Raw genomic sequence first — 23,625 nt, 5'->3', positions numbered from 1 at the left:
AACGCCTATGTTGTAACCTTAGACTGCTGGATTCATTAAATTCATCTCTGCAGTTTTGCTGTCATCTCATTAATGCTTCATTTTCTTTCCACAGTGTGGCATCGGCTATTTGTTAATGGTAAGAAACAGATCATTTTGTAGTATATATGTTCTCATTTGTGTGATATCTATCATCATATTTCATGTATCTATGCTATTTGTGTCCTCTCTAACAGTGTTTCCAGATGCCAGCGTTCACAGTAAAGCGAGGCAACATCGCGACGAGCAGAGAAATCTTCATTTTTTTGCTCCAGAATATGGATGTAAGTGTGATGGAGATTGCGTGCAGCTTTAATGCTGTGAAATCTATCTTAATTCGTTCTTGAATAAATGATTCACCCCAAAGTGAAAATTCAGTCATCACATCCTCAGCCTAATGTGACTTTAAAGGGATAGTCTGGGTGTTTTGAAGTGGGGTTGTATGAGGTACTTATCCATAGTCAGGGTATTATCTACAGTAGATGATGGTCAGCACGCCCCCAGTTTGGAGAAACAGACAGGAGTACCAGTACGGGAGCAAAGCGGATGGAGCCGACAGCAAAACATATTTTAGCCACCTAAAAGAAAGGCTAACCAAAAAAAATAAAAAATCAGTATCAGTTTAAGTGTAGGCTATATTTAGAATATTTTCACCGGTTTACCTTTTTATCAGACGGCTATATAGTCTATATTTCCGATGGGACATTGAAGCCGTTTTCTATCCTCTCGCCAAAGCAACCAAACTCCATTGAAAAGAAATGTAATTTTACCTCGCAGAACACAGGAGTTGCTGGTCTACCGATGTCTCGATCGGTTCATTTGTTTGTGTAATGCGGGATTTGGTTCAGATTTACCAAAGGCACACAGTAGCACAACCAAATTAACCAACTGAGGCAGCAGTAGACCAGCAACTCCCGTGTTCTGCGAAGTAAAATTACAGTTTTTTTCAATGGAGTCTGGTGGCTTTGGTGAGAGCTTAGATGGATACAACGGCTTCAGTTCCCCGTCAAAAAGGGCTGTCTGACAGCAAGGTAAAGCAGTGAAAATATTCAATATAATTATAGCGTTTTTTTTTAGGTGGCTAAAATACATTTTGCTGCTGACCCCGTCTACAGTAGTACATCGCTTTGCTTCCACACGGTAACTCCTGTCTGTTTCTCCAAACCGGGGGCGTGCCGACCGTCATCTACTGTAGGTAATACACTGACTATGGATAAGTACCTCATACAACTCCACTTCAAAACACCCAAACTATCCCTTTAATGCTCCACTGAAGTTGGTAAAATCGCCAAAAAAGACTGCAAGTTAGTCCCTGTAGTTCCATGGTATCCTCTTCTATTCCCACACATTTGCTTTAAAATCCAAATGTTTTCTTGACAACAGAGTGTAAATTCCTCCACCAGAGAATTGTGGGAAGTCTGTGACCTAATGACTGTAATTGTAGGAGACAGGAGGAGATAATGAGTGTCAGGATTATTAGGAGCCACAGTGAAAAGCCACAAAACATTCATATTTTTCCACATTGAATTGGATGTTTTGTGCTCCTTTTAGAGCTGTAAAAACATAGACGGGTTAATTATTAGTTTGCAATAAAGCTCAATCTGACTACATTTTCATTTTGGGGTAAGCTTTTCCTTAAAGTTGTCTACGGTATGTGTCTCACCTTCATCTTTGCGTCTCCATTTCTGTTTTGTAGCTGCCGCAGATGATTACGCCGTAGACATTTTCTCCTTTGGCATCTGTGCTCTAGAGGTGAGAGAAACAGATCTGTGACATTCTCCCCTCGGTGTGCGTTCATGTGTGATTGTGTTAACAGATTATTTGCACCCGTAGATGGCAGTACTAGAGATCCAGGCCAACGGAGACACTGCTGTGTCCAAGGAGGCCGTCATCAATGCAGGTCAATCTCTGGAAGACCCTCTCATGAGAGTGAGTCTCAAAAATACTTCAAGTCCTAAATATACACCAGAGTAACCACGGAAACATGGAGATAAAGGCAAACTACACTATTAACACTCGCCCACACATACCACCTTGCTTCTAGGTTTGTTTCTTACCACATGCAGAGACTTTGTACTGTTAAAACACGCCAGGAAATCCAGCACACAGCGTGATGCTCGGTAAACTGGGTCGTACTGTACAGTCATGCAGTTATGTGTTGGACTCTTTGCTCTTTGCAGGAGTTCACCCAGTCCTGTTTACGTCACGAAGCGAAGATCCGTCCTACGGCTCACGACCTTCTGTTCCACCGAGTCTTGTTCGAGGTCCACTCCCTCAAACTGCTCGCCGCCCACTGCCTCATCAACAACCAGTGTGAGTTTTTCACCTCCACACGTCGAGCTTACCACACGGACGTCTCCTCTTTCAATGCACATCACCATATTTACTTGTGTTGCATCTACAGACTTGCTTCCAGAAAACTGTGTTGAGGAGAAAACCAAGTCCTTTGACCCCAACGCTGTCATGGCAGAGATTAAACATGAGGACAGAGAGGGAGTTCAGCTCAAGTAAAATCACACAAGCACCTCATATCTTTGTGAATATCCTGACATTTGAAGCACAATACTCACTCTGTGTGTTTCTTCGTCTCCTGCAGATATTCCCATGTGTCCCCTTTGGAACTTGACAAGTTTCTGGAGGATGTCAAGTAAGTGGAGCTACAGTATAGGACTCATATTGTATCAGTGATGTAACTGCAGGGTGAAGTTCAACATGTTGCCCTGTCCCCTCTTCTTCAGAAACGGGATCTACCCGTTGATGAACTTCGCCTCGTCTCGGCCTCACCCTGTCCCTCGCGCCCTCTCCTTGTCTCAGGAGCAGGTTGAGACAGTCAAGACGCCGACTCCTGAACCCCAGGAGACAGAAACAAGGAAGGTTAGACAAAAATAGCGATAGATACGCAATCTGGGTGCCTACAGCAAAATCATGTCTGATGTTATAAAATCTCCATGAACGAGGAACATGTTTACAGTCCACTTTCTGCAATATGGCAAGAATTAGAAAGAAGATTATTGAGACAACTTAATGTATTATGCCTGTTTATTATCACCCAAAACATATTAAAGATATTTTTGCTGTGCTTATTATTCTCTGACCCTGTTTCTCTGTTGGTGTCGTAGGTTGTTCAGATGCACTGTAATTTGGAGACAAATGAAGACGGGACCAAAACGCATGTGAGTCACAAAGTATTACAGGTTGCCCATTTTAGTATAAACTTTTTTGTTGGGCTCCTTATCAATCAAGCATATTGGTCTTTTTTTTTTGCCAGCAACATTCTTCTAGCAGCTTTTTATTGTAGAAATTCAGTCTGTTAACGTCGATTAAACATGAATCCAGCTTGATTTATATTTGTCTTTTTGATATCTCCCCAGCTCTCTTTGTTTCTGAAGATGGATGACAAACTTCACAGGCAGCTTAGCTGTGACATCCTTCCAAGTAAATTGAGCGTTAAAGGAGAACGCCAGCAGTATTTTATATTTTTCTTATTGTCTGCAAATTCCATGAAAAGACCAAAACCACCAAAGCATCAGTCTGTCTCTCATTACCGTCCGACCCACATCACCCGTATGGTAACAAAGGAACATGTAACCCGGCGCAACGGTGTGGCTCATTGGTGTGTATTTAATAGCTGTTGGACTAAAATGGAGTTCTATGGCACAGAGGAATAAGCTGCAGTATATCAAACTTTGGATAAACAGACAATACTTGTTAGTTGGATCAATTCCTTGTTCAGTTTGCCCTTTTTTATTGGATTTGTTGACAGTAAGAAAAAAAGAGAAAATCCCCATACTTATTCTTTTAAAAACAAAATACTCCATAGGTTAATTTTATCGCACATTTTTGTAACTGAAATATTTCTTGTGAAACTTTCAGCTGACTCCTCCAAAGACCTTGCCAGTGAACTTGTTCACTACGCCTTCATCACTGAGGTAGATATGAAAGATTCTTTATGTTTGTTCTTTGTCAACAACAAACTCTGGGATTTCTACATTTTTAAGGAAAACAGGAACTCATATCTGGTATTAAAAAAATGTCCTGTGTGCTTTGTAGGAGGACAGCGAGAAGGTAGCAGGGTTCCTGGAGGACGCCATGTGCCGACACCGGGTCCGAGCGCTCGCCTCTGGGGCCACACAATGAGGAGGGGTCACGACGGCGGCTGGCCCGGACAGAGGGGCCGGGGCGTTGACCACACGGATCAAGAAAGGGAGAGGGCAGCGGACGGGAACGGAGGGACCTGACCCAGCTGGGGATAATAAAGGGGACAAATACAGAATGACGCTGGGCCTTGACAGTCAGTAAATCATCCCAGAGAGAAAGAGGGAACGCCAGCGCTGAGGAAGGCACCTCTTGTTGGAGGGCCGGAGGCATCATGGCTGTGTTTAGCAATCCCACAACGCAGCGGAAGATTGACAAACTCCCTGCCTAAAAGGGCTATCACGCCTTAAGATATCTTGACAGTTTTCCATAACGCCACTATTCAGAACGGATATTTACAAATGCAGCAGCTGTGTTTTCAGAAGGACTTTTATTGCTCATAAGCCTCGTTTGCACTCCAGTGTCCACTACGATTGGTGATCATTTACTTTGAATTGTAAACAAAGTAATTTACTAAAGCCTCTCTCCCTTACAACCCTCACTTTATGACAGTTTTAGGAATTTAATATTCCGTCCTACATGCACTGTTAATACTCATTCAGTTGACTTATTTATTTATGTTTAACTGTGAACAAAAGAAGCTTTGCACAAGCCTGTTTCTGCTTTATTTTGTATGACGTGCAGAGTTAACACATCTCACTGCACTTTTGGGTTAAAGGCAGAGCTAATCACACCATGCCTAAATGTAGAGACGAGCGATGAGACGATGCCTCTCTTTTATCCTGTAGTGCTCTTAAGGGGTTTTCCCTGTGAAAGTGTTCTGAAAGCCAAAGACTTGCAAAGTGCCTGATATGGCAATGTACTTTGGACAAAATTTCCTAATGAAACGGCGTCGTACTCAAATTAGCAATTTGGAATTTAACTAATTCAGGCTGACTTTTAGTTTTAAAATGCTTTAATTCTTACTAGATCCCGTCTCCTATCATGAGCCCACATAGTCAGCCTGTGTGAATGTGAAGACGAGCTTGACACCCAGCCTTTGTATATTGGACATCTGGTGACAATGCTCTGTGCTGCAGACAATGTTAGTTTGGAAAGAGCTGCAGCTCGTGTACAAAAATTTGGAAGCGGGAAGCTTGTGAAGTAAAATCATAGTAATCTATAAATGGGAGAAGGGTGTTGGTGATTTGTTCTTAAGACTTATTAATAAAAAAATTGCCATGTTGTTGATAAATATTCCTGTTATACTTATTTTTGCGGTATTTCCCAAAACCATCTGAGGATGTTTTCTAACACTGAACTTGTTTTGTACCTAGAGGTGTTTTAAAGGAAAAATCAACCCAAAAATCTTTAAACGGATAGTTTGGGTGTTTTGTATGATAGTTTTGAAGTGAGGTTGTATGAGGTATTTATCCATACTCAGTGTATTACCTACAGTAGATGACGGTCGGCCCACCCCCAGTTTGGAGAAACAGACGGCACAGAAGCAAAGCACTGTAAAGCTGTGGACGAGGCCGGCAGCAAAATGTATTTTAGCCACCTAAAAGATCAATATCCGTTTAAGTGTACGCTAAATTTAGAATATTTTCACCGCTTTATCTTTCCATGAAACAGCCCTTTCCCACGGGGAACTGAAGCCATTGGACCCATAGATGCTCTCACCAAAGCAACCAGACTCCATTGAAAGAACAGTAATTTTACTTTGCAGAACACAGGAGTTGCTGGTCTACCGCTGCCTCGATCGGTTAGTTTGTTTGTGTTATTGTGTGACTTTGGTGAACCCAAACTAACTAAAATCACACAATAACACAAACTAACCGATCGAGGCAGCGGTAGACCATCAACCACTGTGTTCTGTGAGGTAAAATGACTGTTTCTTCAATGGAGTCTGGTGGCTTTGGCAAGAGCATCAATAACAACTTCAGTTCCCCGTCGAAAACATGGGCTGTCTGGCAAGGTAAACCGGCGAAAATATTCTAAATATAGCGTACTGATATCGATTTTTTAAGGTGGTCCTTTCTTTTATGTGGCTAAAATGTGTTTTGCTGCCAGCCCCGTCCACAGCAGTACATTGCTTTGCTTCCGTGCGGTAACTCCTGTCTGTTAATCCAAACTGGAGGCGTGCCGACTGTCATCTACTGTAGATAATACACTGACTATGGATGAATACCTCATACAAGCCCACTTCAAAACACCCGAACTATCCCTTTAAGAATGTAAAGTTTTAATAAAATAATTTTTATTTTAATAATTGTTTTTTAAATAATTTTCTCTTTTAATCAATAATAGTGTGAACCTCTGAAGTTTTCCTTGGGCTGCAGGTGATAAAACATAATGTCTGATAAAAAGAGAGGAATATTTTGCTTAGAATACGTTCATTCCCCGGTATCAGATCTACTGTAGTTTTGTGTCAGACACTTTCAGTGGGATTGATTGTGCTGCAGTCCACTCAAAACACAAAAATAGAACACCCTCCTTCAGCTCGGCCAGGTTTTCTTGTCAGGAACCCAGTCTTGGCGCCGTAAAAAGAAGGCTACCGTTTCGGTGGATTTTTCCTTTACAAAATTGGACAGCAAAGAAACAATAGTGAATTGTCTGATCGCTCTTCAGCAGTGTACTCCGTGTACTCACTTAGCTCTGCTCCATTTGTTTCTGTAAAGGTTTCATAACAGTTACACTGCTGTACAGTCATTGCTTACAGTACTTACTTACTCTACTCTGTGTCCTTTTTATCAGTGTGTCTCTGAAGACAGAAGTCCTGAATTCTCCCAGACATTCACCGACGGTGGGCTGTGCTGTACATATTTGTTTGTGGCTATTAAAGGGGTTTACTTCTAGACAAAATGTCAATGCAAAGCAGTGCCACTATTGCTCTCCTTTGACCTAGTAAGCTGCATGTCTTAATAGCCTGCAACCATTCAGAACTTTGCATTTTGCCTTTCTCAGTCACAGTTGAGTTCCAGCGGGGACCTGACCAAGAAAATGAATGTCTAGACTGTGCAAACATAAAAAAAAAAAACATTCATATCAGTCTTATTTTATGTCAAATGACTTCTTTTCCTGTGAATCTGTTGAATGAAACTTGCCTTTGGATGTTCTACTTAAACCTTTGTTAAATATTGTAGCTACTGCAATTAAATACATGACAATAAACAACAGTGACATGTTGGTTATGTTGCTTATTATTTATTTACTGGACTAGGATTTAATGTTGAGTTCACTACATATCCCAGTATGTATTGAGTATATTTTGATGTTCACATTAACACATTATTAAAAAATATATTCAAGACAGTATTATTTTTTTTATTTAGGCATCTCCAGTCTATTGGTAATATACATTATAATGATACAAAATATTTTAATTGGTATATCAAATGCATATCACTCCTATATTCGAGAATGAGTAATAATTATCAGGAGAAAAACCAAATGTAGTTTTGGACCATTTGAGTCAAACGTTATCAGCCTAAATATAATATTCTTGCACTATGTAGTGTAGCTCTAGGCTTGGTTGAGAGATTCTCTATTATAAAAAAAATTTTTTTAAAAATTGTAGAGAAGAAGAGATACTTTTAGTATCTGTGAGGATATAGTAATAATGATTAACAGCTACCAAAATGTGTAGCTAAATGTGTAAATACATTACCGTGGAAGCACCATCGAAATACAGTATTTGATTAAAAAATTGGCAATAGAAATACAGGTGAAATCCCATATAGCGTCACATAATCTAATGAGTCATGATGTTCTCTTTATACATCCATTGTCATAACATTATTTTTCATGGATTTTTTTTTTTCAATGTTTTATTTAGAAAGTTCAATAGTAATTACATAAAGTACATGTTCAGACCTTTCATTACAAAAAATGTCAGTAAATATATTTCACATTATAAAAATAATATATAAATAAAATAAATTATACAACATAAAATGTAAGGAAAGGAAAAGAAGATGAATAGAAACAAAAAATAAATAACAATAGGGGTCTGTTAAACACTAAATTTGAAATGTCTACATAATCTAATAGTTTTTTTTAAAAATTGAAGAAAAAAAATTGTAGAAAAGAAGAGATACTTTTAGTATCTATGAGGATATTCAAGATAAATAACAATAACACTAAATTTAAAATGTCTAAATAATCTAACAGTTTTTTCTAATTCAGAATTTTTCAGTTTTAAGTTTTCAATCATAGTCAAATATATTTTTAAATCAGTATCTGTAAATGTATAAAAGGAGGGTAGTCTTTTGATCCATATAATTTTATGGATATAATATTTATTTTTCAAAGATGCATTCAAAGTTCCACATCCGGTACAATCATCGCGAGGGTTCTGCTATCGCGATACCTTCCATTGAAAACGTGAAGATCTCGCGAGCGTTGTGGTGTGGCGGGCCTCTCCGTCGAGAGAGTGTGCTCCACATCCCATTGTTTATGGACTTGTCATGGACAATAACAAAGATGATTTTCTGGTGAATAACATTCTCATTCTTAGAAAATTTTATTTGCACAAATCCAAGTATATGAAAGTGAAACCTATAGGTTTAATGTGTTTCATTCTGAGTTTCTTTCCTACATAAAAGCCCTTAAAGTCATGAAAAACAGAAAAAGCATTGAAATTTCTTAGTATAATAGAATATTATGAATTACAGGTACAGCCCCATAGCCCTTAATTTAATTTATTGTGCACCTTGTCCTTTTACTCCAATGCAATGATGAATGAGCCATGTTGTTTGTAAATTTGAATTTGTTCAATAATTAAAAAAAAGATATATAAAAAAAAAAAAATCTATGAACCATGTTGTTTATAGATTTGAATTTGTTCCAAAAAAAAAGATTAAAAAAAAAAAAAAAAGATCTATGAGCCATGTTATTTGTAAATTTGACTTTGTTCAATAAAAAAAAAGATCTGTGAGCCATGTTGATTGTAAATTTGACTTTGTTCAATAAAAAAAAAGAAGATCTATGAGCCATGTTGATTGTAAATTTGACTTTGTTCAATTAAAAAAAAAAAAAAAGATATAAAAAAAAGAAAAACTATGAACCATGTTGTTTGTAAATTTGACTTTGTTCACTTAAAAAAAAGAAAAGATATAAAAAAAAAAGATCTATGAGCCATGTTGTTTGTAAATTTGAATTTGTTCAATAATTAAAAAAAAAAAGATATAAAAAAAAAAAAAAAAAAAAGATCTATGAGCCATGTTGTTTGTAACTTTGAGAAGAAAAAAAGTGTGCTCCACATCCGCCACTATCATCGCGGGAGTTCTGCTATCGCGATACCATCCATTGAAAACGTGTAGATCTCGCGAGTGTTGTGTTGAGTGGGCCTGTCGAGACGGTGTGCTTCATGGCGGTTACGGAGACTGCGGTAAATAAAACCTTCACTAAACAGATGCATTAACATTTTTTCCAGCTACAGTGGCGGTTGCGTAAGTAATTTGCGATGTTTGGTAGAATGTATCTTGAACTAAATATGCTGTAAATTGTCAGTAGATTTCACTGGGGAACAAACGGCGCCATAATGATGAATGCTAAGCTAATATCAGCTAGCTCCTTGTTAGCAACGAAGCTAACGCAAGCTAACTAAGAACCAGGCCTCGTTCATCTTATACTGCTTTTATGTTATAATTAAGGTAATTACGGTAATTTAGGTGTGATGAAGAGATGAAGTTGTTATTATTCATATCGATTTTAGCTTAATAAGTCTTCGGCTAAGGTTTAATCCATGGATGTAAACGGTTTAACTCAGGGGTCAGCAACCTTTACTATCAAAAGAGACATTTTAGGCAAAATAAAATAAATAAATAATCTGTCTGGAGCCGCAAAACATGTGAGCATTGTGATGAAGGTAACACAGTTTATAGTCTAAGTATATAGTATATAAGTCTAATGCAGTGAAGGCCAACGTGACAATGTACTACGGAGTATTAGGGCCACATTGAGGGGGAAAAAACATCTGAGATTTACAGAATAAAGTCATAATATTATGAGAATTAAGTCATAACTTCAGGAGAAAAAAGTCGTAATATTACGAGAAAAAAAGTTGTAATATTACGAGAATAAAGTCAGAACTTTACGAGAAAAATCGTAATATAACGAGGATAAAGTCATAACTTAAGAAGAAAATAAGTCGTAATATAACGAAGATAAAGTTATAACTTAAGAAGAAAAAAAGTCGATATATATATATATATATAACTATATATAGTTATATATATATATAACTATATAGTTATATATATATATATATATATATAGTTATATATATATAGTTATATATATATATAACTATATATATATATAGTTATATAACTATATATATATATATATATATATATATAGTTATATATATATATAACTATATATAGTTATATATATATATATAGTTATATATATATATAACTATATATAGTTATATATATATATATATATATATATAACGAAGATAAAGTTATAACTTAAGAAATAAAGTCGTAATATAACGAGGGTAAAGTCATAATAGAATGAGAAAAAAGTCATTACTTTACGAGAATAAAGTCGTAATATTGCGAGAATAAAAGTCGTAATATTACGAGAATAAAGTCATAACTTTAGGAGAAAAAAGTCACAATATTACGAGAATAGTCACAATATTACGAGAATAAAGTCACAATATTACGAGAATAAAGTCACAATATTACGAGAATAAAGTCACAATATTACGAGAATAAAGTCACAATATTATGAGAATAAAGTCATATTACGAGAATAAAGTCACAATATCATGAGAATAAAGTCATATGAGAATAAAGTCACAATATCATGAGAATAAAGTCACAATATCATGAGAATAAAGTCACAATATCATGAGAATAAAGTCATATCATGAGAATAAAGTCACAATATCATGAGAATAAAGTCATAATATCATGAGAATAAAGTCACAATATCATGAGAATAAAGTCACAATATCATGAGAATAAAGTCACAATATTAATACTCCATTGCACATTTTGCACATTAATCCTCACTGCAATACACTTATATACTATATACTTAGACTATAAGCTGTGTTACCTTCATCACAATGCTCAAAGGTTTTGCGGCTCCAGACAGATTTTTTTTTTTTTTTTTGACCAGAATGGCTCTTTTGATAGTAAAGGTTGCTGACCCCTGTGCTAACATTAGCTGACTATAAGTCTAAGGAAAGACGGGTCGGCTATGTGAAGATTGCAATGTACGAAATAATGCTAGCTGCCTGTTTCTCTTAATGTTAGTCTGAAGGCATTTTTTATTTCCCCTAGAATTTGTTGAATTGTTAAAGCTTCCCCCGTCAGTCCTCCTCCCCTTGGGGGCTTTCCTGCCTCAGTCTGGTGGACCCTGCGATTAGCGGGTTGCGTAGGTAAGGTAACCCATCTGGGTTAAACCCGGGTGTAACGTTATGTCCTGTATATGCTAGCTATATTTAATGATAACATGTGCTGTGTGAGGTGATGTGACTTCTGATTGCATTTACTGGGGAAAATGTAGTTTGGGATGTACATACAGGCAGGTGTTAATGCTCCAGATTCTGTTTATGAGTTTATATATTTTCTTTAATAAATTGCTGTTTCTGAATTGCAGGGAGGTGAAGCCCTGACGATGGAGAATGGACAGGGCACAGGCTCCAAGCTTGGCCTGCCGCCTCTCACCCCAGAGCAGCAGGAGGCACTTCAGAGGGTAGGAAACCCCTGACATACATTATCTGCCAATATGTTTACCATTAGTGATAAATGTAATTACCAGTGTAAGGTTGTATCATTAAAGTAAATCTGTCTACATGCATAATAGGGGACTAAATAAACCTGATTTCCCCTGGAGAAAGCCAATTTATTGCCCAAGTGTATATGTCTAACTCCAGATGTTCCAATACCATTTTTTCCCTGTCCGATACCTGAACTTGCGTTATCGACCAATACTGAGTACCGATATGATAATAAAGATATTATTTAACATATGTTTACTACTGATCATGTATGGATGTGATATGATATTAAGTTTGTTGTATGGCTTGGCTCAGATTAAATCTTTTGTAAAACATGAACAAATGCATACAGAGAATGAATGCAATAGAATTTCTAACGTTTGCTGCTGTGGTTCGTCCTTTTTTCCCTTTTGCCTTGGTGAAGTTGTTGTGATATTTGGCTTGATTTGTCTTTAAAAAAAACACGTTTTTGAGTTTGACACAATGTGCAAATAATGAAAGTATGATGTACACATAACACAATGGGAACCTTTTTAAAAAGCAGATTTTTTTTCTTTTATTTATTTTTTATATAAATTAAGTGTTTTTTAATATTACTATTGTTTGCATTTTGTTATTATATTTCAATGTCTGACATGTAAGGTAAGGGACAATCTATGCACCTTTTGATATACTTTCTCATACTGGATGCGAACACATTTTATTCATTGGTAGTTATTTGTTAAGATTAATAAAGATATTGCTGGAAAAAAGATTTTAGGTAACTATACTGATACCGTGTTAGTCAATATTTATTCTTGGTAATAATGTAACAAGTGTTCGTTCATATGAGAAACTTGAATATAATGGCTTTTTTCCTTTTCCAGGCAAAGAAGTATGCCATGGAACAAAGCATTAAGAGTGTGTTGGTGAAGCAGACCATTGCCCATCAGCAACAACAGCTCACCAACCTGCAGGTGAGATGTGTAAAATGTTTTGTTTTTTGTCTCTGCCGGACAAAAAGTTTGTAATGCGCGTTTCGTCTTGATTCTAGACATAATATCTTAGTGTTTTCCTACATTAGTAATTCAGACATCACTTCACTCAGAAGTCGGTTTTGTTAAAGCTCTCTTGGAAGTCTTACTCCTGTCTCCCTCGCGCTGTGAAAACGACCACACATGTAGACATGTGCCCTTGCTTTTGCCTCTGCTCTTTTTCAGATGAAGATCGTCAACATTGATTATCATGTTAAATGCTTTGCACTTTTAAAGGGGACTTGTTTATGTTTATTGCTGTGATTTGTAATTTAGGGGAGGCAACTCCCCAAACTGTTGTTTAGAGGGAGGTTCTGAATATGGTGTTAGCCTAACCACTCTTGTCTATTTTGCAAAGCAATTACATTTTTGAAAAAGCAAAGCTAAGGGATACCTAACCTACTTTTCAGCACTTTTTCCATCTTTACTGTCTTTCAGATGGCAGCAGTGACAATGGGCTTTGGAGATCCTCTCTCACCTTTACAATCGGTCAATAGATTATTAAATTATTTTTCTGTGCGCATAACCAATGGAAAAGGACTGTTACCCTTCTTTTACTGGTTGCTTTGCAACAATCCCTGCCTTTTTATGTAACCAAAGAATGCATATTTTGTAAGAAAACGTGGCTTTCTACAGCTATCATACCTGCGACCATGTCAGTAATCCTCTGTGAGATCAAGGACTGCTGTTAACCGTAGAATCACTTATTTGGTTCCTTGAGTCGCAATGGGATAATTTCCATTAGTACTTTTAACAAGAAGATAGCCAAAGCTTTATGGTTGTTAATGAGCTTTTTAAAGGGTTTATAAATGTAAGAAAAGTCAATTCTCTTTGAGAAATATGCATTTGCTCGATTTAAAAACAGGAAGTTCTTGGCATGGGACGAAAGAGGGATAGCAATCTCTTTAATGGACGAAAATGAGAGAACTGCTGGAACAGGGATGTTATTGGCCATCTCAAAGTCAGGTTTTTCTGCCAATGAGGAAGTCAACTTTCCCATTATGTCATGAATTAGGCACATGTTATATATGTGTTGGTAATAGAATGAAATAGCAGAAGCAGACTGACTCAAAGGCATCAGTAAACTTTCGATGGTTAGACCATCCCTCCCCTTAAACTTGAGAAGAAAGTTTGATTTACTTTCATCAAGACTTTGTATGGATTTCGTTTGAACTCCAGGCTTACTATTGTTACCTTACTTGCATCCCTGGACTACAGGTCAGTTACTGAAGCCAAATATTTGTGAGGGCTGTGCATGTCCATCACCTCAGTATGTTTTTCTCCATATGTCCGTTCAATAGTGACAGAATAGAAGTCATATTGTAATTACAAGTGGGGACATCCACATTTTATAACTGTTATACATGCTAGTATTTTTTCACAAAGTTCTGTCCATTGATTACTGTATCCCATTATTATACAGACCCCCTAACTTGGAATTGGCCTCTTAACTGTTTTGGGGGAAAAACAAGCACAGTAGAAAATACACATTTATTATTATTGTGATTGTGTGTGTTTGTCTTCCTTTCTTTTGCTCTGTAATGCTTATGTGTTGTTTTCACCGCCTGGCAGGTGGCAGCTCAGCGGCAACGTGCCCTAGCCATCATGTGTCGGGTGTATGTGGGCTCCATATACTATGAGCTTGGTGAGGACACCATCAGACAGGCCTTTGCCCCTTTCGGCCCAATCAAGAGCATTGACATGTCTTGGGATTCTGTTACAATGAAACACAAGGTCAGTGTCATTTAAGTGTTACACATTACTGTTGGCGATTACAAATAAAGCTGCCTAACTCTTCCATGTGTTTTGTCTGACTGCAGGGGTTTGCCTTTGTGGAGTATGACGTGCCAGAGGCTGCTCAGCTGGCTCTGGAGCAGATGAATTCAGTCATGCTGGGGGGGAGAAACATTAAGGTACGTTGTCTGGAGATTTGAGTACCTCTCGAGGACTTACGTACGCATGGACAAAGAAACAATTTAATATCTCCCATTTTTCTAAATGTCTTTTGAGGGATTTGGGTAGGGCTGACCCGAATTCTTCGAAGCTTCGACTGTTGCCATGGTAATCGACCTCCAAATCAGTATTTGAATGCTTTGTTTTTTGCTTTTTTATATGTAAGTATGTAATAATAATGTATAGATCCCAAAATACCCCATGAAATAAGGAATAATTCTACAACATTATTCATATTCAACATGAGTTATTATTAGTTATTCTCAGACCGATATCGCTGTTTATGTGTAGAAGTGCGTTTGTGTACAGTAGTGCGGCAGCAGCACTGTCCCAAAGCTTCGAATACCTTCGAATATTTCTCACCGAAGCTTCGAACACCAAAAAATGGTATTCTGGACAGCCCTAGATTTGGGATACTGAGTCAATTTGTTAATTAACTGCTTTTGTGACACTGAAATGACTTGTGAAATTACTTATACCTGACTAATTTCTCTTTCCCTTTGCTTGTTTGTGTTTGACTTCCAGGTGCGTGTGTTGTGTGTATGTCTGGGTGTGTGTTTAGCGTACTGTCTGTCTGTGTTGTGTGTTATGCTTCCATGATGTCATCAAGGCTGTTTTAGTGACCAGTTCCAGTAGGATGCCCAGCGGCGCGTGGCGTCGCTCTGTGTCCAAGGTGTGCTGATGATGGGCTGCGCCTGGTTGGTGTTGCTTGGCCGCCCCATCTGTAGTACAGATCCCAGTCGCACTTAGATGCTCGTCTTGCGTAGGGAGAGGAAGTTGTCAGGGCGCGTAGCAGTAGCATGAGACACGTGATGCGTTCCCCTCTCGGTTTGCTACCAGCTCAGCCAGTCACACTGTGCATGCAGTGTGACTGGCTGAGCTGGTGGCTGGTTTTGAAATACCGCTGCAGTTCCTTAGATAGATTCGCAGTTATTTACAAAATAGCTTTGCATTTCATCGGAAATGCAGTAATAATTGCTACTACATATGTGGAAAGTTGTATTGTTGACAAGAGCTGGCAAGATAGATGTAAAACAGACAAATTAAGTGTTGGTACAGTGATTTAAATTAATGTTCAGCGTCCCTGAGAGACCCTGTTTGTTTGACAGGCTGGTTTTGAATTTGTGGTCATAAAAAATGAGAGCTCTGAAAAGGGCAAGTGATCTACACAGAACTAAATATTGTTACTATAAAATACTATATAGAAAATACTAAAGTATTTTTTACCTGGTGGCTAGTATAAGAATGATAGACTGAAGAAGAAATGGTGAGTGCTTTTTCAGATTTCAGAACCACTTTATCAGATATTTTGAAGAATATAGTAATGGAGAGAGACCAAGAATACTTGCCAGGATAGCATTGTGTCATGATTGTAAGAGGAGAGTGGCTTTGAACTCGGTGGCTGTCGAAAGTTAGTGCTGCAGGGACTTGGAGTTTTGCGGTAGTGCGTTCTCGTTTGGAATAAAAAAAAAAAATCCCTTACTCAGTAGCCCTGCTGGTATGATCTGTGCTATAGGTTGGGCGGCCAAGTAACATCGGTCAGGCGCAACCCATCATTGACCAGCTGGCAGAGGAGGCGCGCGCCTTTAATCGGATCTACGTGGCCTCCGTCCACCCCGACCTGTCAGATGATGACATCAAGAGTGTGTTTGAGGCCTTCGGAAGGATCAAGTCATGCACGTTAGCCAGAGACCCCACCACAGGGCGACACAGAGGCTTTGGCTTCATCGGTGAGCTCGAGGGCCCTCATTCGCTCGTGCTCTTTGTGTTGCCATTGCTCCGCTATTTACTACTATTATTATTCACTTACAGAGTATGAAAAGCCTCAGTCAGCCCTGGACGCTGTGTCTTCTATGAACCTCTTTGACCTGGGGGGTCAGTACCTACGGGTGGGCAAAGCAGTGACTCCGCCCATGCCCCTACTGACCCCCACGACCCCCGGTGGTCTGCCGCCTGCTGCAGCGGTGGCCGCAGCGGCAGCCACCGCTAAGATAACGGCCCAGGCAAGTATGAATCCCTTCCAAAGGGATTTAATGGCCTTCCAGGTAAATATAACCAAGATCTAGCTAGAATTGACACCAAAAGCACAGATATGGGCATAGATGTTTTTATTGAGGTGACTGGGAGAAGCCCAGTTTTGTAGGGATCACATAAAAACAGAAGTTGCCCTGACACAGTGTCAATTTTACAGAATATGAGACATTCTGGTTTTGTTATCCAGTTTAATGTGTTCAAAACAGAATCTGCAGATTGTATAGTATACATTGTACAGTGATAAAAGCTCCTCCCATTCACTGATTGGGTGTGTAAGATAAGAGTCTTCTCTCTTAGTTGGCACAAACACATTGACAGCTATTTTCCAGTGTGATCATTCGCAATGATAAACCAGACGGTTGTGTTCCTTGTGTCATGATTGAAAAGTTTCTTAACATCACTGCTGTGTATTTATGACTTGCTAAGAAAAGTGTATGATTTTGTCAGTAAATGTGTACTGAAATAATGTTAATGCTCACTAAAGAGAGGCGAGGCTGAGCTCACTCTGTGCCGTGCTGTGTGATCCTTGACTCTGCTGCCTTGTGCTGTGCTCTGTGTGTTTCCCTTACCTAATGTCTTCGGCCCCCCTCTCTTAAGGAGGCTGTAGCCGGCGCTTCAGTCCTGGGGGCGTTAGCCGCGCCCCAGCTTCTCAGTCAGCAAATGGGAATACCTCAGGCTGTTATGGCTGCCCAGGCACCAGGGGTCATCACAGGTGTGTACCAAGACATGAGTGAGTGCTAATTTTTATAAAAGCAAGAGTTAAATTGTGCTTTTATTGTGCTGTGTAAAGTCATACAGCTTAACACGCAATTAGGGCTGCAACCAACAATTATTTTCATCGTCGATTAATCTGTGGATTATTTTCTCGATTAATTGATTAGTTGTTTCGTCTATAAAATGTCGGAAGTGTCTTGTTTTGTCCACAACTCAAAGATGAAGAGGAGTGAAGAAACCAGAAAATATTCACATTAAGAAGCTGGAATCAGAAGTTTTACTTTTTTTCTTGAGAAATTACTCAAACCGATGAATCGATTATCAAAATAGTTGGCAATGAATTTAATAGTTGACAACTAATCAATTAATCGTTGCAGCTCTACACAATGCAACTTAACCTATTGTTTTAAAGCTCTTGCCACTTTTAAATGTCTAACCTGTTTATTTTGTTTTGCAGTTATAATACTTGTGAATATCATTAATGTTTATGTTTTTTATGTAAATTACCAGGTAACTTGTCATAATTATAGACTAGAACAAACTGATACAAATGTATTCCTCTCCTTTTATCCTGTCCTTTTTTTCAGTTTTCAAAATGATGAGATATGCCAGGTTTTAGGAATTTAGGTTTTTTGTTTGCTCAATTTTAGTCAGTCACAATCCTCACAATGTTTGGACCACTGTATCGGTTTACAGTTGTTGGTCCAAGACCCATCTGTCCATCAAATGTTACCAAAATGTGATTGAAATAGAGACTGGAAATCAGGACTTAGTGTAAATATAACTTCCTTTGTCAAAGCATTAATCTATGAGAGTTTGGCTTGATAGAGTGGTGCAGGGATGACGTATTTTTGTTGGCGAACCCGGAAGTTAGCATCGCACTGGTTCCCTCGACAAAAAGCCAATGGGATTTTTGGATTATTGTAGAAAATAAGCTCCATGGGAAACAAATGTTTGATACGCATTTTGTTCAGCAAGATAATCTTCACAAGTGAACACCACTATGATTTTTGAAGCATAAATGCAATTGCCCGAAGTAAGAAGCTAACGTTAGGCTATAGACGAACTACCACCACCACTAAGCTAAAGGTGGACTAGTGTTCGGTGTGATGACGTTTAGTAGTCTCATTTAACTTGTTAGCAGCCGCCTTTTTAAAGAAATATAAAAGCTTCAAAATTCACGAGTGGGATATTTACTGACTAATTATATCTTGTAGAATAAAACGTTAAAATCTCTTCTGCTTGTTTTAACCACAGACCTTATTTCAGGTATCTAAATAAAAAACCATTGACTTCCAGACGAGGGAACCGGAAGTGCTAAAATGCTAACTCATTTCTTTTTTTAGGACTCGTGCAGCACTCCATGCAGCCACCTGTTACCTGGAGTTAAAGCTCCATCTTTTCTTTTAATTCCTTAAAACATGAGTAAATAGGTGATATTTGAAGATTGTTAAACTGCAATATCTGAAGGCATGGAGTGAATAGTATGGTAGGTTTGATTTAGCCCACTGTAATGGTATCGTGTTGCAAGCCATTGTTAAACATTTGATTAACAACAGGATCAATATTTAATTTGACTCAAGCCATAATGAGTGTGGTTGATTATCAGGTAAGTTAGCACATAAATACACGACTATGGTTGAGTCTTTCTTTTTTTTAAGAGTTTGTTTATTTGCACACTTGATGTCACTGAATGCACGTCTGCCTTTTCCTGAAGGTGTGACTCCAGTGCGTCCGCCCATACCAGTGCTTCCCCAGGTCGGGCTCGTGAACCCCGTGCTCGCATCGCCGCCGGTCCTGTCCAATCAAGCCGGTGGCTCCAACCAACAAGAGAGGAAAGAAGAGAAGGAGGAGTCGCTGCAGGACGGTACAGGCCAGGAGATGTTGAGTGACCAAGAACACATGAGCATCTCGGGCAGCAGTGCCAGACATATGGTGATGCAGAAACTGCTTAGAAAATCAGAGGTGAGGTTTGGGAGATATTTATATGTACATTTACTCCTTTTTATTATCAAAATGATTTTTTTACTTCCGAAATTCTTCCTCTTCAGTCCACAGTGATGGTGCTTCGAAATATGGTTGGACCTGAGGACATAGACGACGACCTGGAGGGCGAGGTGACGGAAGAGTGCGGGAAGTTTGGCTCCGTCAACAGAGTCATCATATACCAAGAAAAACAAGGAGAAGAGGAGGATGCAGATATCATTGTCAAAATCTTTGTAGAGTTTTCCATGGCCTCAGAGATGAATAAAGCCATCCAGGCCCTCAATGACCGCTGGTTCGGAGGTCGCAAAGTTGTCGCAGAGGTGTACGACCAAGACCGGTTCAACAGCAGTGATCTCTCTGCATAAAGAGTCGCCCATCCATATACCTGTCATCCAAGCTCGTTTCAGCCACAGTCACTGTAGCTAGAGAGACGGGGCCTCTGAAACTTGTAATTATGTTTATTTCTTTTTTAAACATGCTGTTGATATTAATGTTAAACGCCCCATTGGGGGAGGATTCATTACAAATATTTCCGTGTCACATTTTTTGCTTTATCTGTGAAGACTCCTTTTTTGGTGCAAGTTTCCAATTTTTGTAATCCAATCTTGTAACACATTTATGTTTTCCTGCTTTAGCTCCTTTTTTTTTTTTTTTTCTTTTATGAAATTGCGGGGACATGTAAACACTTTATTTCTACGATTAAAGGTTATTGTTTGTCCACAAAGTTGAAGTGAGGTGCAATTTTTTATGAATGGTTATGAATAAAAAATCCTTCAAAATTGATGTTTTTGTAAACAGGCTTCTGTGTGGTTGTAGAACATATTTGATTCATAAGTAAAAACATACTTCGAGCATTTGTTGGTGGTCCAATATTCTTTTGGTTATTCTGCTTTAGTTGTTTTTAAAGGGGGTGAACAACAACACCGTATAATAACCCCTCAGAGTTTTAAGAGGCATTTTTACTTTGAGATATCAGTCATTGTTTTTCAGAATCAGGAATACTTTGTTGATCCCCGGGGGAAATTGGGACGTTGCAGTTGCTCTTATATAAACCTAAAGAAATATAAGAAAAACAAATAAAGGAGTAACATGTAAATTATTTACATAATGCTAAAAAATAAAACAATATATGTAAAGAAATATAAATTTGTTAACAATAAATAACCACAGTGCAAATAAGTAAATACAAAATGCTGAGAAGTGGTTGTATTAAATATAAATGCAATTATAGTATGAATCTTAATTAATTAAATAAATGTTTAAATGCAGTGTTAATGCTAGGGTATTACACAGTTGAATTATTGTACAGTTGAGTTAAGTCAGCATTGTTCATGAGAATAATAATAAATTATAATAGTAGCAGCTGACAGGTGAAATAAGTCCAGGTCAAGTCTATTAAATCAGAGACTCAGCGGATGCAGCTATTTTTAAACTTTATTATGAAAATACATGGTACAAAGTCAGACATCCTAGACTTAACATATCAAGAAAAACACAAGATAGACTAAAATAAACAGATGAAGAAACAGAGAAAAAATAGGCAGCATTTTGAATTTATATACTAGACAGATCACCAAATAATTGGTTATAATGATGTATAGTAGACAAACTTTTCTTATTATTTACATGTTTTCAGAGACTGCAATAAAATGATAAAATCTATTTAAAAAGGCATTTAAACATTCAGTTTTTAAGAGAAACTGATTTAGTTAAACGAATCTATAGTTTTCCTCATTATTATTATTATTATTATTATTTTAATTATTATTTTGTTAATTATTTATTTTATTAATTATTTATTTTATTTATTTATTTTATTTATTTATTTTATCTATTTATTTTGTTTCTGCACAAATCTCCTGTTCCACACTCCAGAATACAGCACATAACATACACTGTGAAATTATTCAGTTTTTAAGAGAAACTGATTTAGTTAAACGAATCTACAGTTTTCCTCATTATTATTATTATTATTATTATTATTATTATAATATATATATATTTTTTTAACTTAATTTAATTTTGATTTTTTTAGATACTATATACTGTGAAATTATTCAGTTTTTAAGAGAAACTGATTTAGTTGAACGAATCTAGAGTTTTCCTCATTATTATTATTATTATTATTATTATTATTATTATTATTATTATTATATATATATATTTTTTTAACTTAATTTAATTTGTATTTTTTTAGATACTATATACTGTGAAATTATTTCCTCATTATTATTATTATTATTATTTATTTATTTATATTTATTTTTTTGATTATTTTTAAATTTTTACAATTTTTTAAATTTAAAAAAAAAAAAAAAATTTGTTTCTGCACAAATGTCCTGTTCCACACTCCAGTCCAGATGGTGGCGGTATAGTAATGCACCTCTAAGCTGGTTTGCCAGCCGCCAATAAACACCAGAGTAGAAGAAGTAGAAGATAACCGTTACCCGCCGCGAGATGGCGCAGCTACTGAGCCTCTGCTCCTCCAGCAGCTCTAACTCAGCCCAGCCCCCCAATACACGACGACTAACCCGGCCTGCCGCGGCTCAACTAGGGGGAGGAGTGGATGATGATGCGCGGCTGTTGCTGAGAAGCTCCAGCTCTCTCTCTGAACTGAAGCTGCTTGGCGTCGCATTAAAACAAACACTCACTGGGCAGTTGATTTTAACGGTTATTGTGATGACTACCACAATTTGGACGGTTAGTAACGGTCATTTGGGCTGGTTAGTAACGTCCGTTAATGTCAGTTAGTTAGCTAACGGCTGCTAGGCGACAAAGGCGGTTCAGTGAGCTACTAGCTGTTAGCTACTAGTAGCTAGCTTGCTAACAACACAGCCGGTGAGGACGAACACATCCTTTTGGCGCAGCGGGTTAATCTCTGCTGACTCGCTCTGTGGGGTTATGTTATCTGTTTTTGTGGTAGTAATTTATTCAATCAAGTGTTGGCAGTCACCACTCATGACTGCTACTTGAAGCACCGTGTATGGATCATAGCGGGGTCATGTTTTAACCAGCTAGCCGCAGAGCAGAGCTGATCTTCGGTTACTCGTTACAGGGATGTGTCGGTGGCGGTGGTGGTAGCGAAACAATCTATCTGTGAAGAAGAAGAAGAAGTGTAAAGAAGTGAGGAAACACTTGAAGACAAGCTTTTGTTTATGCTAATTGTGATTCTGAAGGTGCAAGGACGAGAGGACGAACCTGACAAGCTGAACTGAAACTGGGAAATATCAGCTATAACACATCGAAGGGATTATTTTTTAAGTGGATTTCGGCCCTCCTGTTTGGGGATCGTCGTGGGAACACTGAGTGAGTGTTTTGACATTAAGTGACTCCCACAAGATACCCTCTCTCTCGCCGACCTTCACCCACTCTCCGATGCGGAGATTTCAGTAAGCACCGGCAACCCAAACGGCGGCCGGACATGCTGAAGTGTATCCCCCTGTGGCGCTGCAACCGCCACGTCGAGTCGGTGGACAAGCGACATTGCAACTTGCAGACTGTCCCCGATGAGGTCTTCCGCTACAGTCGCAGCCTGGAAGAGCTTCTCCTCGATGCCAACCAACTCAAAGAGCTACCAAAGGTATACACACCCCCAAAAATGTCTCAATCAGCAATGTGTATCATGGTCTCCTGGTTTTAACTGTGTCAAATTCACCCTGCAGCAATACACACTTGCACATATAGTTGGTGTTTAATCAACCTATATTTGAAAAGCAAAGGTTATTTTGGGTGATGCATGACATCACCTGCTCAGGTACTTCCTCCTTAGCAAAGGTACCTCCTTCATTCCCACTGACTAAAGTGTGGGTCCTGCTGTGTGGATGGTCTCCTGGTTTGAACTATGTCAAATTCACCCTGCAGCACTACAGACTTGCACATAGTTTGTGTTTAATCAACTTATATTTGAAAAGCAAAGGTTATTCTGGGTGATACATGATATCACCTGCTCAGGTACTTCCTCCTTAGCAAAGGGTCCTCCTTCCTTGCTTCCTTGGAAATGGGGTTGGCCACTCTTTGCTGCTATGCTGCTGTAACAGCATTATATAATGTCAGCAGACATGGAGTACATTTGCCAACCAACTCAAA

General features: G+C 38.1%; 3 protein-coding genes across 50 annotated transcripts in view; all 3 read left to right on the top strand.

Moving 5' to 3' along the window:
* LOC141759625 (nuclear receptor-binding protein 2-like) overlaps positions 1-6,366 on the top strand; it is a 36,591-nt gene extending 30,225 nt beyond the window's left edge. Inside the window, exons 7-18 of one of the 2 annotated variants that reach the window (XM_074621836.1) lie at positions 95-118; positions 216-302; positions 1,715-1,770; positions 1,852-1,947; positions 2,199-2,331; positions 2,423-2,525; positions 2,615-2,665; positions 2,757-2,892; positions 3,138-3,191; positions 3,390-3,453; positions 3,892-3,947; positions 4,069-6,366. In XM_074621836.1, coding sequence (XP_074477937.1) covers positions 95-118; positions 216-302; positions 1,715-1,770; positions 1,852-1,947; positions 2,199-2,331; positions 2,423-2,525; positions 2,615-2,665; positions 2,757-2,892; positions 3,138-3,191; positions 3,390-3,453; positions 3,892-3,947; positions 4,069-4,155 — 947 coding nt within the window. In that variant the 3' untranslated portion in view covers positions 4,156-6,366. Of the gene's footprint in view, positions 1-94; positions 119-215; positions 303-1,714; positions 1,771-1,851; positions 1,948-2,198; positions 2,332-2,422; positions 2,526-2,614; positions 2,666-2,756; positions 2,893-3,137; positions 3,213-3,389; positions 3,454-3,891; positions 3,948-4,068 lie in introns of both variants that reach the window. The other variant, XM_074621835.1, reaches the window with a different exon arrangement.
* Positions 6,367-9,342: 2,976 nt separating this feature from the next.
* puf60b (poly-U binding splicing factor b) lies at positions 9,343-20,263 on the top strand. 12 transcript variants are annotated; one of them, XM_074621832.1, is made up of 12 exons: positions 9,415-9,484; positions 11,400-11,497; positions 11,719-11,814; positions 12,706-12,795; positions 13,291-13,341; positions 14,425-14,586; positions 14,673-14,765; positions 16,322-16,535; positions 16,618-16,808; positions 17,437-17,569; positions 19,271-19,518; positions 19,605-20,263. In XM_074621832.1, the coding sequence occupies exons 3-12, from the start codon at positions 11,737-11,739 to the stop codon at positions 19,902-19,904; spliced, it is 1,560 nt and encodes a 519-aa protein (XP_074477933.1). In that variant the 5' UTR covers positions 9,415-9,484; positions 11,400-11,497; positions 11,719-11,736; the 3' UTR covers positions 19,905-20,263. The 12 variants fall into 12 exon arrangements, with proteins under 12 accessions (XP_074477929.1, XP_074477928.1, XP_074477923.1 ...); XM_074621824.1 differs by having other exon boundaries at positions 9,417-9,484; positions 16,618-16,850; XM_074621833.1 differs by having other exon boundaries at positions 9,422-9,484; positions 17,437-17,551.
* Positions 20,264-21,994: 1,731 nt separating this feature from the next.
* Positions 21,995-23,625, top strand: part of scrib (scribble planar cell polarity protein) — a 77,378-nt gene continuing 75,747 nt past the window's right edge. For 7 of the 36 annotated variants that reach the window (XM_074622162.1, XM_074622157.1, XM_074622156.1 and 4 more), the window contains exon 1: positions 21,999-23,119. In XM_074622162.1, the coding sequence (XP_074478263.1) occupies positions 22,961-23,119 (159 nt within the window). In that variant the 5' untranslated portion in view covers positions 21,999-22,960. Of the gene's footprint in view, positions 23,120-23,625 lie in introns of all 36 variants that reach the window. The other 29 variants (XM_074622148.1, XM_074622144.1, XM_074622139.1 and 26 more) reach the window with 9 other exon arrangements.

The sequence above is a fragment of the Sebastes fasciatus genome, chromosome 21 (genome assembly GCF_043250625.1).
Source record: "Sebastes fasciatus isolate fSebFas1 chromosome 21, fSebFas1.pri, whole genome shotgun sequence".
NCBI classification, from domain to species: Eukaryota; Metazoa; Chordata; class Actinopteri; order Perciformes; family Sebastidae; genus Sebastes; species Sebastes fasciatus.
The sequence above is the reverse complement of the archived record's forward strand: the minus strand, read 5'-3'. Positions and strand labels throughout refer to the sequence as shown.

Excerpts from the sequence above, each read along its gene's own strand:
- puf60b (XM_074621822.1), top strand. The coding sequence starts at position 9,464 with ATGGCGGTTACGGAGACTGCG. Across the intron at positions 14,587-14,672 it reads CTGTTACAATGAAACACAAG|GGGTTTGCCTTTGTGGAGTA; the intron begins GTCAGTGTCATT and ends GTCTGACTGCAG. Across the intron at positions 14,766-16,321 it reads TGGGGGGGAGAAACATTAAG|GTTGGGCGGCCAAGTAACAT; the intron begins GTACGTTGTCTG and ends TCTGTGCTATAG.